This window comes from Carassius gibelio, chromosome B7 (assembly GCF_023724105.1).
Source record: "Carassius gibelio isolate Cgi1373 ecotype wild population from Czech Republic chromosome B7, carGib1.2-hapl.c, whole genome shotgun sequence".
In the NCBI taxonomy this organism is placed as follows: domain Eukaryota; kingdom Metazoa; phylum Chordata; class Actinopteri; order Cypriniformes; family Cyprinidae; genus Carassius; species Carassius gibelio.
Genome location: NC_068402.1, coordinates 6190530 through 6206223, shown reverse-complemented (window position 1 = coordinate 6206223; position 15694 = coordinate 6190530). Strand labels below are relative to the sequence as shown.

Here is a 15694-nt window from a genome sequence, read left to right as displayed (position 1 = left end):
GGTAAATGGAAAAACTTTCAAATATAAGAAATGGTCTTCAGGTGCAGAGCTCCCGTGTCCTGCCATGAGTCAGCGATGTGCAGTTCTGGACCGTAATACTATGGTTTGGAAACCTGTGGACTGTGAGCAGAGATTAAACTTTCTCTGTCTCAATTAACCATGAAATGAAATATCTGATTTATTTGTGTAATGATGACAACAAGCCTTAAATATCCTAAAGAGCCAAACAATAAAATCACTTTAAAAAGCCTATTTAATTAATTCATATAGACATACTAGTTTTCAGAATTTTAGTTTATACCTATTTTGCTTTCTTAAATTATTAAATAAAACTAAAAATGGTTCTTTAAAGATTCTGTACACTACTCTATTAAAGAATATCTAATCCTGAAGAACCCTTTTTTGTGGAAAAATGTTGAATTGTAACTGGTTTCTAACCAATAATGTCTTTTCTCTTTTTTTCCTTTGCTTCTATTTGCATCTATTAGTTTATCTAGTTTATGTCTTTACTCATGTTAAGTGTCAGTTTTCATTTAATAATGTATTCAGTTACTGTAGCATTTCCCATGTCAATAAAAATAAATGTATTTAATTGACACAGCTTGCTTTATAATTCATTCCTAATGGAGGCTACACAATATAAGACCAAGCAGACTGAGGAGTAAAAACAACATTAAGCGAGTTAACAGGTTAATAATATGCCCCTTTATGGCCCTTACGAAAAATATGTTTATTCAAGTGTGCAATTAGTATACTTCTTTTAAACTAAAAATAGGAAAGTATGCTTTTAGTTTACTTTTTATGTGCTTCTCAGAAATGGGCTTTATATACTCCTCAAAAATATACTTAAAATTACATTTAAGTATACTTGACCTATACTTACAAAAAGTCTAAATACATTTGAGCTATACTCCTAGAATCAGTGTTTTCAGTATTATACAGTAGAGGGCGCTAGTACACATCTTCTGTATAGAATTTACACAAAAATAAGTGAAAAAGAAAAAAAGAAACACCAGATACGAACAAATGTAACACGATCATCTGACATGAAACTGTAACGTTATGGAATAAAATGACAGATGAAGAGGTAATTATTACAGTCGAGCTTTGGATTGTTGATTGACTTCATCTACATTTAGATTATCATTCTGAATCCAATTCATAGTCTTTTTTATTATTTCTTTATTTTTTATAAAACTTACCCACATTATATATATATATATATACATATATACAGTATTGTTCAAAATAATAGCAGTACAATGTGACTAACCAGAATAATCAAGGTTTTTAGTATATTTTTTATTGCTACGTGGCAAACAAGTTACCAGTAGGTTCAGTAGATTGTCAGAAAACAAATGAGACCCAGCATTCATGATATGCACGCTCTTAAGGCTGTGCAATTGGGCAATTAGTTGAAAGGGGTGTGTTCAAAAAAATAGCAGTGTCTACCTTTGACTGTACAAACTCAAAACTATTTTGTACAAACATTTTTTTTTTCTGGGATTTAGCAATCCTGTGAATCACTAAACTAATATTTAGTTGTATGACCACAGTTTTTTTAAACTGCTTGACATCTGTGTGGCATGGAGTCAACCAACTTGTGGCACCTCTCAGCTGTTATTCCACTCCATGATTCTTTAACAACATTCCACAATTCATTCACATTTCTTGGTTTTGCTTCAGAAACAGCATTTTTGATATCACCCCACAAGTTCTCAATTGGATTAAGGTCTGGAGATTGGGCTGGCCACTCCATAACATTAATTTTGTTGGTTTGGAACCAAGACTTTGCCCGTTTACTAGTGTGTTTTGGGTCATTGTCTTGTTGAAACAACCATTTCAAGGGCATGTCCTCTTCAGCATAGGGCAACATGACCTCTTCAAGTATTTTAACATATGCAAACTGATCCATGATCCCTGGTATGCGATAAATAGGCCCAACACCATAGTAGGAGAAACATGCCCATATCATGATGCTTGCACCTCCATGCTTCACTGTCTTCACTGTGTACTGTGGCTTGAATTCAGAGTTTGGGGGTCGTCTCACAAACTGCCTGTGGCCCTTGGACCCAAAAAGAACAATTTTACTCTCATCAGTCCACAAAATGTTCCTCCATTTCTCTTTAGGCCAGTTGATGTGTTCTTTGGCAAATTGTAACCTCTTCTGCACATGCCTTTTTTTTAACAGAGGGACTTTGCGGGGGATTCTTGAAAATAGATTAGCTTCACACAGACGTCTTCTAACTGTCACAGTACTTACAGGTAACTCCAGACTGTCTTTGATCATCCTGGAGGTGATCATTGGCTGAGCCTTTTCCATTCTGGTTATTCTTCTATCTATTTTGATGGTTGTCTTCCGTTTTCTTCCACGTCTCTCTGGTTTTGCTCTCCATTTTAAGGCATTGGAGATCATTTTAGCTGAACAGCCTATCATTTTTTGCACCTCTTTATAGGTTTTCCCCTCTCTAATCAACTTTTTAATCAAAGTACGCTGTTCTTCTGAACAATGTCTTGAACGACCCATTTTCCTCAGCTTTCAAATGCATGTTCAACAAGTGTTGGCTTCATCCTTAAATAGGGGCCACCTGATTCACACCTGTTTCTTCACAAAAATGATGACCTCAGTGATTGAATGCCACACTGCTATTTTTTTGAACACACCCCTTTCAACTAATTGCCCAATTGCACAGCCTTAAGAGCGTGCATATCATGAATGCTGGGTCTCATTTGTTTTCTGACAATCTACTGAACCTACTGGTAACTTGTTTGCCACGTAGCAATAAAAAAATATACGAAAAACCTTGATTATTCTGGTTAGTCACATTGTACTGCTATTATTTTGAACAATACTGTATATAAAAGAATGCATGAAGCTATAATAAAATGTTTTTGTTTACAAGCAGATACCCTGTTCTTTCTTTGGATGTTTTGTATGTTTAGGTATTCATACAACAAAATATATACAAATTAAAACCTACATTGGGACATAGTATACTTTAAGTATGATGTAAAGTTCACTTAAAGAAAACTTATGAGTATACTTATGAGTAAACTACTAAACTAGTGGTTTACTGAAACTATACCTCAAAGTGTACAAAGAATTTAATTAGTAAACTATGAGTGTACCTATAAGTTCACTTTTAGTATAATTGCAGTACAAACTACAAACATAGAGGTAAACTAGTTGTGTACTCCAAGTGTACTACTGTTATACTTAAAGTATACTTTTATACTACAAAGTGGGCCAATTTAGTCCCAAGGAGTATTGAAACAGAACACTTACAAGTATACTACTAGAACACTGATATTTGTATACTTGCTACATAAAGTATACTTAATAAAATAAACTTGAAGTATACTACTTTTTGGTAAGGGGGCCCAGTCAGGGTAGCCTAAGTTTGCTTCAGTCCTGCTAAACTCACTTTCCCCCAAGGTCTCTCAGATATTCAACAGACAGTGGTAGCGCTCCTTTTGTCCCTACACTGTCTCTTGAATTTCGCAACCACACCTTTACCTCACTCTCAACTTCACAAAATGGAAGAAAGGAGCATACACCCCTGAAAAGTAAATAGTTCTATATAAAACAACACTGTGTGTGTTAAGAAATTTACATATGCTATCTCTAAAACTGAATGCTAGCTTACCTGTTATAAAGCCTCAAGTCTCTTTTGGTTTGAGCCATTCCAGTTCAATCGAAAGGCTAATGAATGGCCAATCAAAGTTGTTTGCATTCTCCGAGATGCATTACAGGGCCTGAGGTATGCCAAGTTAAAGAGAAATCGTAAAAGACTGGATGGATGATACTGAGAAATAGGAAAAAATATATAGCCTAAATTGATTTTAACAAAAATTAAAGATAGATAATAAACCAAACCCAAACCCCACGTTACGCTGCTTCACAAAACGGGAACTATAGAGCAGACTGAGATGCAGCAGGAGAAAAAGGTTTCTACATAATGGAAATCCCCCAGTGTCAGTGTAATTTGTTGTTTTAATATTATATCAATCGTTTCCATCTAAATACATTAAAATGCACTTCATTTAAGTAAATGAGAAATAACATTTGTGAAAGCATATACAAACTGCTTTAAAAGATCGTACAGTGTGTTGAGTCACATTTCTCTAGAGATTCTTCATGTCTAATGTGTGCAGGAAAATATGTACAGTAACCAAATCCTGTTTTTACATATGTGGAAGCATTTTACCATTACATTTGTATAGGGAAATCTGAATTTGTCTAATTGTGTTGTCCTGCAATTTAAAAGGTTAAACGATAATTCTTTGCATCTTCTGATTTGCCTCTTGTTTAAAAATGCCCAGTGTTTTAATTTGACCTTTATTTAGGCTACAGTATTGTTTACCCCGCTTAAGTTAACAAAGTAAAGGTCTTTTCTAATATTATGCAATCCTCAAATGCTAGATTTATTTTAAGATTTAAGGATAAATATTGAGAATGAATTAGAACATTAATGAGATAACAGGAAACAGTAACTAAAAATTCCATACATCCACATGCACCTATTTTTTTGGAGGGGGCACAGTGTGCACAACAAACAGAAACATGTTCACAGATACAGACGTTCAAAGCAATATTCTATTCTATTGAATATTTTGGATAACTTTCTAGTTCTGTCTGAATGGGACCTCTCTTAATGTAATTCTCCCTGGCCAGTCAATCTTTTGGGATAATGAAGTCTGAATCTTCTTCTAAAGATGCAAAGCAAGTAATGCAACATATATTAGTCAAACAATAATATATAAATAACCAAGCTAGCCTTTCCTACCTGGTACAGTATCAGTGACTGTCTTCCTGCTGACATCTACAGTAACGTGATAAGAAGATGAGAGCATTATTAAAAAAAACACACATCATGATAACAAGTCACAAAAGTACTATTTGCTACATAATAAATGCTTTAAAGACTTGAAACTAATAATGGCATATTTTAGTTAGCTCCAGCATTTATAGTTACAGCATCTACTAATCTTGCTTAATCTTAATTAAGTACATTTAGGATTGTTTATTGCTTAGCTTATAATAAATAAATAATACAATCATATTGTACAGTGTTACAGACATTACAGTGCTCTGATTTCTAGGCACCAGACCACAATGACCTGTCAATATCTACAATTTGTGTATATTTTATGGGCTGATATATGTGCATACATACTACCTTCAGTACTACTGTAGATACCAGTGCTTGATCCTGCCTGTGCCTGATACCAGACCTATCTCTGCTTGTACTTGGGGATAATTGGTCTAAATAAAATTTTAAAAATACAGGAAGGCAGGCAGATAGAGATAAATAAAAAAATGGTTGCAAAATATCATTGCAACACAGACTATGGCTAAACATAAATAATTCCTCTGTTCATAACCTCTTGAAATCTCTAACTGTGGTTGTTGTTGGCTTCCAGTTTTCTTGAAGAATGAGTTTATTTTTCTTTGTGCCATTATTCTAGAAATATACATTAACTTAAGAGACAAATTGTTTTTGAAGTACCTCCTTTGTACACAGTGAGGGTAAACTGCACATTACCTCTGGCTTTGCGTGTAGACGTTTTGTGATCTTTTCGTGGGTTTTTTTGCTGATAATGTTGTAATTTCTTCAAAGAGAAAAAAAAAAAACTAAAAAAACGTGCAGCCGCGAGTCTACCAATGCGCATAAATTCTGATTACATCATCACCCGGCGCTGTTGCGCCTGATTGAAGTGTGTAAATCTTAGCATGATCAAAACATTAAAAAAAAAAAAAAAAAAACATCTCCGAAAAGTGATATTGAAAATATAAAATCCCCTTTGAGCCTCTGAGCCATAGACAGTAAAAGAAATGGACACAGCGACCCCATTGGAACTCAATTGAGACAAGTGAAGCCAAATTTTTAGCGTTTTTTAGCACTTCCGTTTCTGACGTGCAGAATCAAACTAAGCTTGATGACGTCAGCAACCTGTCTGACAGATGTAAATCTTCTAGTAGCTGTGCGTGAAAACTGCCATCGTTAATCTTGAAGAGACGGCGAGTTTGAGCGGGGAGTTCTTTGTCGTGAGTGAGCAGGAGTAAGTATTCTGATTAATTATTTTGTATAGTATTTTAAAATGTAACGCCAGTACGCCATATTAAGTTAATTAACTGCGAGCTTCTCCTCCTGTCTGTACGGTAATTTCTCTACTGTGCGACAGAGAGTCGAGTGGTTATGACACAATCGTTAGCCTATTTTTACAAAAACTGTTTCTACGGGGCCATAATGTAACATGGAAAGTAATGGAGCCCTTTATACATTGTCGTGTATCTTTAGAAATAAATAATGGAAAAATGGAGTCTTTAAACACATCAGATGTAAAGTTGTTCACTGCCAAAGTGACGCCAAAATGAATGGGAGTCAATGGGATGCTAACGCAAGTGAAGTTCTGCTTCAAAGATGGCGGCACGTGGCCGACTTCAACTTCCGGTCGACTTTCTTGCCGCCTGGATTCAATGGAGAAAAATAAAGTCAACTAGAAGCAAGCACTTCCTGGGGGTCGAGCGTACTGTGCAGACTCAAACTGAGCTTGATGACGTAAATGTCACGTGAGCAACCTGTACATCTTCTAATCGCTGTGCCAAGAGAAATCTGAATCACCCACCAAATCTTCCACAGGAGGCGAGCGTGAACAGGAGCACATTTTGGTAAGTATTCAGATTAATTATCTCCCTTGACTTTATGCCTCCACGTCCCCCTGATATCCTCATAAACAATAAGAGATTGCCTGCGAGCTTCTCCTCCTGTCCATACGGTCATTTCTCTTCTGTGCGACAGAGAGTCGCTGGTTATGATGCAATCGTTAGCCTATTTTATTCCAAAAACTGCTTCGACTGGAACATAACGTAAGATACAAGGTAATGGAGCCTTTTATACATTTTCTTGTTTCTTTAGAAATAATTAATGGACAAATGGAGTCTTTAAACGTCTCAGATGTAAAGTTATTCGCTGTCAAAGTAATGCCAAAATGAATGGGAGTCAATGGAATGCTAACAGCAGGTGGGGGTCCGCTAGCCAATCGCGGCGCCCAGGGGTGCTTCAAAAAAAATCATTGAATTTGGAATGAGAGCATAGTTCCTAGCCATATCGTCCTAGAAAATCACAACTTTTCATTTTCGTTCGCTTAGTACACGATGTAACTACAGAATAGTCTTAAGTTTTAAACAGGAAAAATATAGAAACTTTTGGTCATCGAGAAGCTAAGCTAAAAGTGCTAGTCAGACCCAGAAATCAGCTGGATGGTTTTGAAAATGGTAAAAAAAAAAAAAATGTTTAAGTCTAGGGGCATTGGGAAATTTGCCTTCTTTAACAAAATGGAAAAAAATTGAAAGATAATGCAACTTTCTTTTCCTGCCAACTTTAGGGAGAGATAATTAAACATGTTTTCATTCAATGTAAATACAATTATTTTTTTCACAATTCTTTCATAGCACAGGCAGATTTCTTTTCTGGAATTGTTGAGTGGTTGTGGATGGAAATGAAGAGTCTATGAAAATGACTCCATGAAAGATACACAGTTCATTTCCACTTCCTTCACACATTTGTAAGTCAAAGCACATTTTGTTTTTGTCCTGTGATACATAGGCCTTCCAGTGGTTGGGTGTGCAATATAGGATAAACGAGAAGGCAGGGCCAATCGTGTAATGGGTCAGGACTGCTTTTTATTGGTCTGTTATGTAGGGAAACATTGGAGAGGTGTGTTATCGAATGGTTGTTAAATAAATGCAGACTTGAAAACGTCACCATATTTCTGCTCTTGTACCAACAACAGATACAGCATGGCAATGAAGCCTACAGTGACTGTGTTTCTGGTTTTGTCTGTCTTTATAGTGAACACCAGCCTCTACAGACGACACATTTATGTGAGTGAGAACATGACATGGACAGATGCACAGCAGTACTGCAGAAAACACCATGATGACCTGTCCACCACCAGCAATACAGAAGTGAAGCTACTCTCTGCCAATCCAAAGATCACTTCGGAATATTTCTGGATTGGACTTCAAAGGGATTCCCAAATCCCACTGCGCTGGAAATGGAGCGGAGGTGAGAATGCATCGAATATCATGTGGGATGCTGGACAACCGGATGCTTTGCATGAACAGTGTGCTGCGGTCCTAAAATCAAATGGTAAACTGCATGATGCCACTTGCCTTTTATCTCTACCGTTTTATTGTATGGAGGTCTTTGAGCTGATCCTGGTGCAGAAGAAAAACACATGGATTGAGGCGCTGGAATACTGCAGACTAAACCACGCTGACATGGCCAGCCTAACCTCAGATTTCATGATGATAGAGGCGAAGAATAAGAGCACGGCAGCCCATGAGGACGATGTGTGGATTGGTCTGCGGTTCTTAGCCGGTCATTGGTTTTGGGTAGATGGAAATAATGTTGAATACAAGGGCTGGTCATCTGAGGGGGAGCCACAGTGTCCTCCTGTGGATCAGCGCTGTGGGGTGTTTAATAAAAAAAAGAGTGTTTGGAAACCTGACAACTGTGAGCAGAGACTCAACTTTCTCTGTCTCAAGAAAAATAAAGTAACAGCTAAAGGAAGCAGTGACTGAATCAGTTTGATGTGTGTAATGATAAAGTCATGCCTATTAAATAACCATGGCTCACTAAAGAACCCTGAATCACTAAAATATCTAACCAAACTCAATTCAACTTAAAATGATTGTTGCTGTTACTATTACTATTATCAATTTGACGGCACTATTGGATGAGGAACAAAACCAAGCTGGATAATATTAAACCGAATCAATTGAACTGACTTGAGCTGAATAACTTTGTCTTTGTAGAGTTGCTTAAATTTAATTGTTTCATCAGTTTTTCCTTCTGTTTATTACTTTGAAGCTGCTTAACAAGCTGTAGTGTAAAGAGCACTATACTTTATTATAATAAAGGTGAATCGATGTAGATGTCAACTATATACAAAGTATAGGCAAAGCATTTTGCATTTGCTGCTGTTGTGACAATCCTGTGAAAAATAAAGTGAAACCTTGTGAACCACATAATATTTGTCGTGGTAAGAAGTATCAGTTTTAATTATTATTTGATTCTAGATTTGTGTTGTTGATTTATGACACAAACACACATTTAGACCTGCTACACTGTACATTTTCTGCATTAAGAATTTTTCTCTCGAAAAAGAAGTAATTTTACATTTGTGATTTGATTACATCTTAATTGCTGTAAATGTGATTACAAGATGGTCAAATAATAAAGAAAGAGGAAATAATTCATAAAACTCAACATTTCATTTTTTTGTAATTTTCAAAAGGTCCAAAAAAATGTCCGTTTAATATTCTTAGAAAAAATTTTATTTTGACAAAATAAAATAAAACCTGGAAATGTCATTATACAAGAAGAGTAGGACTGGGTATCATCATCACTATCTGCAAATGTAAGAACTGAAACTGATTATTCTCTGGAAAGGAAATGAAACCATTTCGTGATGACAGTATGAGATTTTGGCCACCCCAAAAAAAACAAAAAACATGTAAGCATAACTGGACAAAATAATTACATTTTGAACATATTTAATTAAATACTCATAATAAATGTAAATAAATTCTGACCATCAATGCTATATATATATATATATATATATATATATATATTTTTTTTTTTTCATAATTGTTTTCTCAGAAGTCACGTGTAGCAGAAAAAATGTATTGCGCCACACAGCAGAACAATATGAGTGCTTATTAAACCAGTGGAAAGAAAAGGCCTCCACACGTATACAACCAAACGCAGCTCTGTTTCCATCTCTCACACCTGTGGTCAAAGTCAGATGCACTTTTTGTCAGACCACTCATGTACTCTTTAAAACAGGAAATGACTCGGACTCTGTGGTGTTTGTTGGTGGCATGTTGAAGCTAGAGCAGGAAGTTAGCCTCGAAAAATAGTGACACGCAGCTGTGGTAGACATCTCAGAAGCTTCAAATGTAGTTTAAAAGCAAACAAAGATACATTCATCAAAAAAAATTAAAACTAAACTATATTAAACAAATAGAATAATCACACAATCGTTTGATTATCGGTGTCTGCCTGCCAAAGTAACAGCAAACAAAAAGCCTGATGCAAGTGATTACCAAAAGTTATTTCAGTATAAACAAAATATTCTTATGAGAGCTTATTTACAGAGACATGCTTAAGATGACCAGTCCAGAAACTTGCTTTCCTCCTTTAGCCTCGAGTCTCATTTTTTGCCTTTTTTCATTTTGATGGTCTCGTACGTGTCCTGATTGTGAGGCTTGAGACCCTGAGGTTTGGACGAGAGAGAAGGACAACACAGATGTGGCAGAAAGTCAGCACCATTTCAACAGAAGCTCACCAGATCAACCACAACGCTTCAGAAATGTTCAATTCTATGAAACTGCTGCACTTCATCACTTACTATATAACAGCCTCTTATATTTAGAGGACTTAGATATTCTTTACGCCTTCAAAGAGTTGGATAACAATATGAATAATAAAAATATGTATATGTGTTGTGAGATAAATGAATAATGTGTGTTTGTGTGTGTGTGAGATTAAATGATGTTTATGTGTCTTTCATTGATCTTACTGTGGAACGCAATAAAAGGACAAATAAAGAATATACATATACACACAGGATTGGTCTAAACTATGGCTACACAGAGTATTGAAGAACCACAACAGAAATACCTCATAAACGCCTTCGCCGCCTTCTTTCTTCTGTAAACAATCAGGGAAAAAAACATTAGAAAGCCTGCAACAATATAGACACGCACAAAAATAAATGCGCACATGTGGGGCTTCAAAGGTTTTTGAAAGGACAGTGATATTTGTCAGATAGTCAAACAGTATTTTGCAAAGAAATATTATTTATTGGCATCTGTTTGTTCCATTAAGAACCTTTGACATCCATGGAACCTTTTCACTGGACATTTAGTTCTTTATAGTAAAAAAAAAAAAAAAAAAAAATCTAGAGATTTAAGGAAATGTCTTGATATAAAAAAGAAAAAAAAAAGAAAAAGAATTGTTCTTTTAAGAAACTGCCAACTGAAAGTTTTTTTGGGGGAAGCGAGAATGGTTCTTCTATAGCATCCTGCAAAAAAAACAAAACAAAAAAAAAACTCTTTTGGAGGCTTTATTTTTAAGAGTGTACATATAGTGTGCCATTTATATTATATTATATTATATTATATTATATTATATTATATTATATTATATTATATTATATTATATTATATTATATTATATTATATTATATTATATTATATTATATATATATGTGGGTGTGTGTGTGTGTGTGTGTGTATAAACTGTAAAGGGTTGCATGAAGGCAGAGTTGCTCACACATATATTTGTGTGAGAGGTTTCATGCTGAAAAGCAGACATACATATAATCTTTTAGAAAGGACTTCACACTGTTCAAGACAGGATGTAAAAGTGTGAAAGGGGTGGAGAAGGACAGTAAGCTAAAGAAGATCATCTTGGCGATTGACACGAGATTGATTCTCATGAAACTTGTGAAGTTTAATAAAATTATACTGCTAATATTTGGGTTGGTTTAAGGTTATTAATAGTTAATAGATAAATATCTGTTGCTGGTCTCAGAATGTGCTGGTTGTGCTCAGTTCACATTGTAGCACATTGTTTTATTCTACCATTTTATTTATTTATTCATTCCATTATAAAGTTTTTATTTTTTCCGAAACAGATATGATAGGCAAACATATTACCTAAAGATAGATAGATAGATAGATAGATAGATAGATAGATAGATAGATAGATAGATAGATAGATAGATAGATAGATGTGCACCCGTCTTACCCCTGCACGTTTTTCTGCTTGTTTGCTTCGCATCTGTCAAAGAATGAATAAAATTAGTACTAATAATCATTTAATCTTCTGTAATGTGATGTATACATTTCATATTAGAGAAGAATGTGTGTGTGTGTGTGTGTGTGTAGGCAAAATATTGTGAAAACCCATAGATATATTGGTTCATATCATTTGTAGGCAACAGTAATAGATAAACGTTGCAAAGATCTTTTCTTTGTCTGCTATATGTGGACACTTTTTAAGATAAATCAATTCCCTCTAACACACAGATGTTTTTATATAAAACATTCAAATGGAGAGGATTACAAAGCTGTGTGAATCCGATCTAAGAGTGTTGGAAGCTGTACTAAAGGCAAACCGTGGTAAAACACCTTAATAAAAAATACTGCTTATTTACCAGGTGTTCACATTTTGTCTTCCAACCCCAGTATATATATATAATTTAATTGCTTTTACCAAATAATTTCAGGATGGCATACTGTATACTCAAATCAGGCCTGTTAGACTAGTTTTAAACCACTTCAATTTATTAAATAATTTTAATCATTTAAAAAAAAAAAGGGGGGAAAAGAAAGAAAAAACAATGAGTTTGCTCAGATATACAGTACCTTCATTCTGCAGTACAGGACCGTGAGAACGATCCCATAGATGAGCAGAACCGCGTCCAAGATGTAGCAAATCTGCGGCTCCTTCAAACTCATCGCATCTTAAAAAAATGAACAATTATTAACATTGAAAATATATATATATTGTTTTATTATTGCACAAAATGGTCCGTGAATTTTATAAGTCCCTCTTAGGACGAGTGTGTAAACTCTTTATTTGCTGTATTTGAATAAATTCTCTGTAAATTTGTGGTTATTAGTAAATTGCAAATATTGATGCACCACATCTATAAAGCTGTATCAAAGCATAATGTTTATACAGTATGAAATATAAGAAATCGCTTTCTAATTATCAGACATCAATACACAACAACAAACTATGATTTTGGGGAATATTGTACTGATTCATACATTCAACACAATCATTGCACAACATTTAATAATATTTTTTAAATAATAATTTTATTATTAAACATTTTGATAACGCCTAAATGTGCTGAAACATTCAAGAAATGTCAAAAGCATGTTTGTTTCTCACCTAGTATCTCATCCTAAAGAATAGTGTCACTTTTCTTTTTATGTAAATTCACATATAAACAGCAAAACTTGTTACAATTTGTACAAACCTTCTTTATTAAGCAACACACTGTTGACTTACTATCTTGAGGTTTAATAGATTCATTCTAGTGCAGCATATTGCCAAAAATACTGCTGGTTGATCAGAATGCATGATTTTTGTCCATAATCTTGATGCCAAAAATGTGTTGCATCAGTGAACTTAGATTCAGCATGCATTCAGTGACATTCTATTAGAATTAACATGCATAAGAATAGAAAACACTACATAGATAAAAAAAAAAAAAAATGTTTTATTTTTACTGCATATAGCATCCTCATTTGAAACAGAAGGGAAGTGGACCAGCAAAACTCATATAGCAACAACCTTAATTTAAGAAGTAGCACTAGTTTCATATGTACAAGCAAATGTGAACGGACTGAAAAGTGTCATTACTGCAAGCTTGGGCTAAGCAGTTGGCATTGAGAGTCATATTGTGTGGTTCAAGCTTTGTTGACAGAATGAGAAGAGGCTACTTCCTGGCAACAAAGTTTCCAACATCAAAGTTCAGATATAGTTAGGACTGTAAAAGCAAGAGATGTGAAAAGTGAACTTTATATAGACGTACATGACTAGCCAAGGTGCTAACAGACTTAACTTCTATTCATTTGATTTTTTAAATTATTGCTGGATTGTAGCATTTACATAGATGTGCATTGGATTTTTAAACATCCCTTGCTTTATTTTATAAGATTTTACAAAATACAGAATGAAAACTTAAAAAAAATCCCTGCATACTTCCATATTTAACATGTGATCAGAGCGCACATGCTTAATGCCATTATTTCATAATTTATGAACAAGTCCAGAGGAAGTCCATAATGTGTTAATCTTCACACGTTAAGTTTAGCAGACAAAATGACTACCTGAAAACTAAAAATAAAGTGTAAAAAATACATTCACACGAGAAATTTCCACTGTTCTCACAGTTTTAGATTGTTGAGCACCATAAAAAAATTTGCAATAGCCAGGCCCTCTCTAAAAAGGGAAAGTTGTTAATACATTTACTATTCTTAATAGCCATTTTCAAAATTATTTAAAATTACTCCCTATATTTCCAAGATGAAAAAGCAGCTTAAAGTTGAAAACTTAAATTAGTTGGTAACATTTTGTCAACCTTTAACACTTCTATTGACGTAACATGCACAAGACGGGCAAAACACAAAGTTCGCCACAGATAAAGAGCGGCAACATTGAACACTTACCAGCACTACCGAAGCTGAGCCAGATAGAAAGAAGAGAGAAGGGCAACCCCACCTTCATCATCATCATCTTCAAATCTTGGCTTTGCTTCTGCGTACAACCTCACGGGACGCACACCTCCAAAGACAACTTTCAGTGAACAGATGTGTAAAGCACATCAGAGGCCAACAAAAGGGAAGTTGTGGTGAAAATATGTCAGTTTTCAAGATAAACCACCCCCACCCGAGTGACGAAGAGGAAAATGGGCCGAAAACCATGTGATTTGCTTTAGACGGCTGATCCTTGGAAATCCTGATTCAGCATTGTTAATTGCACTTATTTTGTATAAATGTGGCCCTGGACGACAAAACCAGTCTTAAGTGTCAATTTTTCGAATTTGAGATTTATACATCATATGAAAGCTGAATAAATAAACTTTACATTAATGTATGACAACATTCAGCTAAGAAGCAACTATTTGAAAATCGAATATATATATATATACAGTACAGACCAAAAGTTTGGACACACCCTCTCATTCAAAGAGTTTTCTTTATTTTCATGACTATGAAAATTGTAGAGTCACACTGAAGGCATCAAGGGCTATTTGACCAAGAAGGTGAGTGATGGGGCCTGGCCTCCACAGTCACCGGACCTGAACCCAATCCAGATGGTTTAGGGGTGAGCTGGACCGCAGACAGAGGGTGATAAGCATCTCTCGGGGAACTCCTTCAAGACTGTTGGAAAACCATTTCAGGTGATTACCTCTTGAAGCTCATCAAGAGAATGCCAAGAGTGTGCAAAGCAGTAATCAAAGCAAAAGCTGGCTACTTTGAAGAACCTACAATATGACATTTTTTCAGTTGTTTCACACTTTTTTGTTATGTATATAATTCCACATGTGTTAATTCATAGTTTTGATGCCTTCAGTGTGAATCTACAATTTTCATAGTCATGAAAATAAAGAAAACTCTTTGAATGAGAAGGTGTGTCCAAACTTTTGGTCTGTACTGTGTGTATATATATATATATATATATATATATATATATATATATATATATATATATATATATATATATATATATATATATATATATATATATATTTTTTTTTTTTTTTTTTTTGCACCCTCAAATTACTTCCATATTACTAATCAAAAAGAAGTTTTGATGTATTTACAATAGGACATTTACAAAATATCTTCATGGAACATGATCTGCACTTAATATCCTAAAAGAATAAAAGAAAATTCAATCATTTTGACCCATACAACATATTGTTGGCTATCGCTACAAATAAACCCGCAGTGACTTAAAAAAAGGTTTTGTGGTCCAGGGTCACATATACATTAAAAAAAAAAAAAAAAAAGTGCAGTATGCACAGAATCTACGTGCAAGTTTGCACTTCCACAATCAGCACTTTTAAACTTGCAGCCTTCTTTGTTTGCAAG

At 34.7% G+C, this 15694-nt stretch overlaps 1 protein-coding gene across 1 annotated transcript; it reads right to left on the bottom strand.

Annotated features, from left to right (window-relative positions):
- Positions 1-9276: 9276 nt before the first annotated feature.
- Positions 9277-14440, bottom strand: LOC127962513 (high affinity immunoglobulin epsilon receptor subunit gamma). The gene is made up of 5 exons (XM_052562099.1): positions 14267-14440; positions 12449-12546; positions 11829-11861; positions 10698-10727; positions 9277-10290 (listed from the first exon to the last, which is right to left on the bottom strand). The coding sequence occupies exons 1-5, from the start codon at positions 14331-14333 to the stop codon at positions 10228-10230; spliced, it is 291 nt and encodes a 96-aa protein (XP_052418059.1). The 5' UTR covers positions 14334-14440; the 3' UTR covers positions 9277-10227.
- Between the last annotated feature and the right edge of the window lie 1254 nt (positions 14441-15694).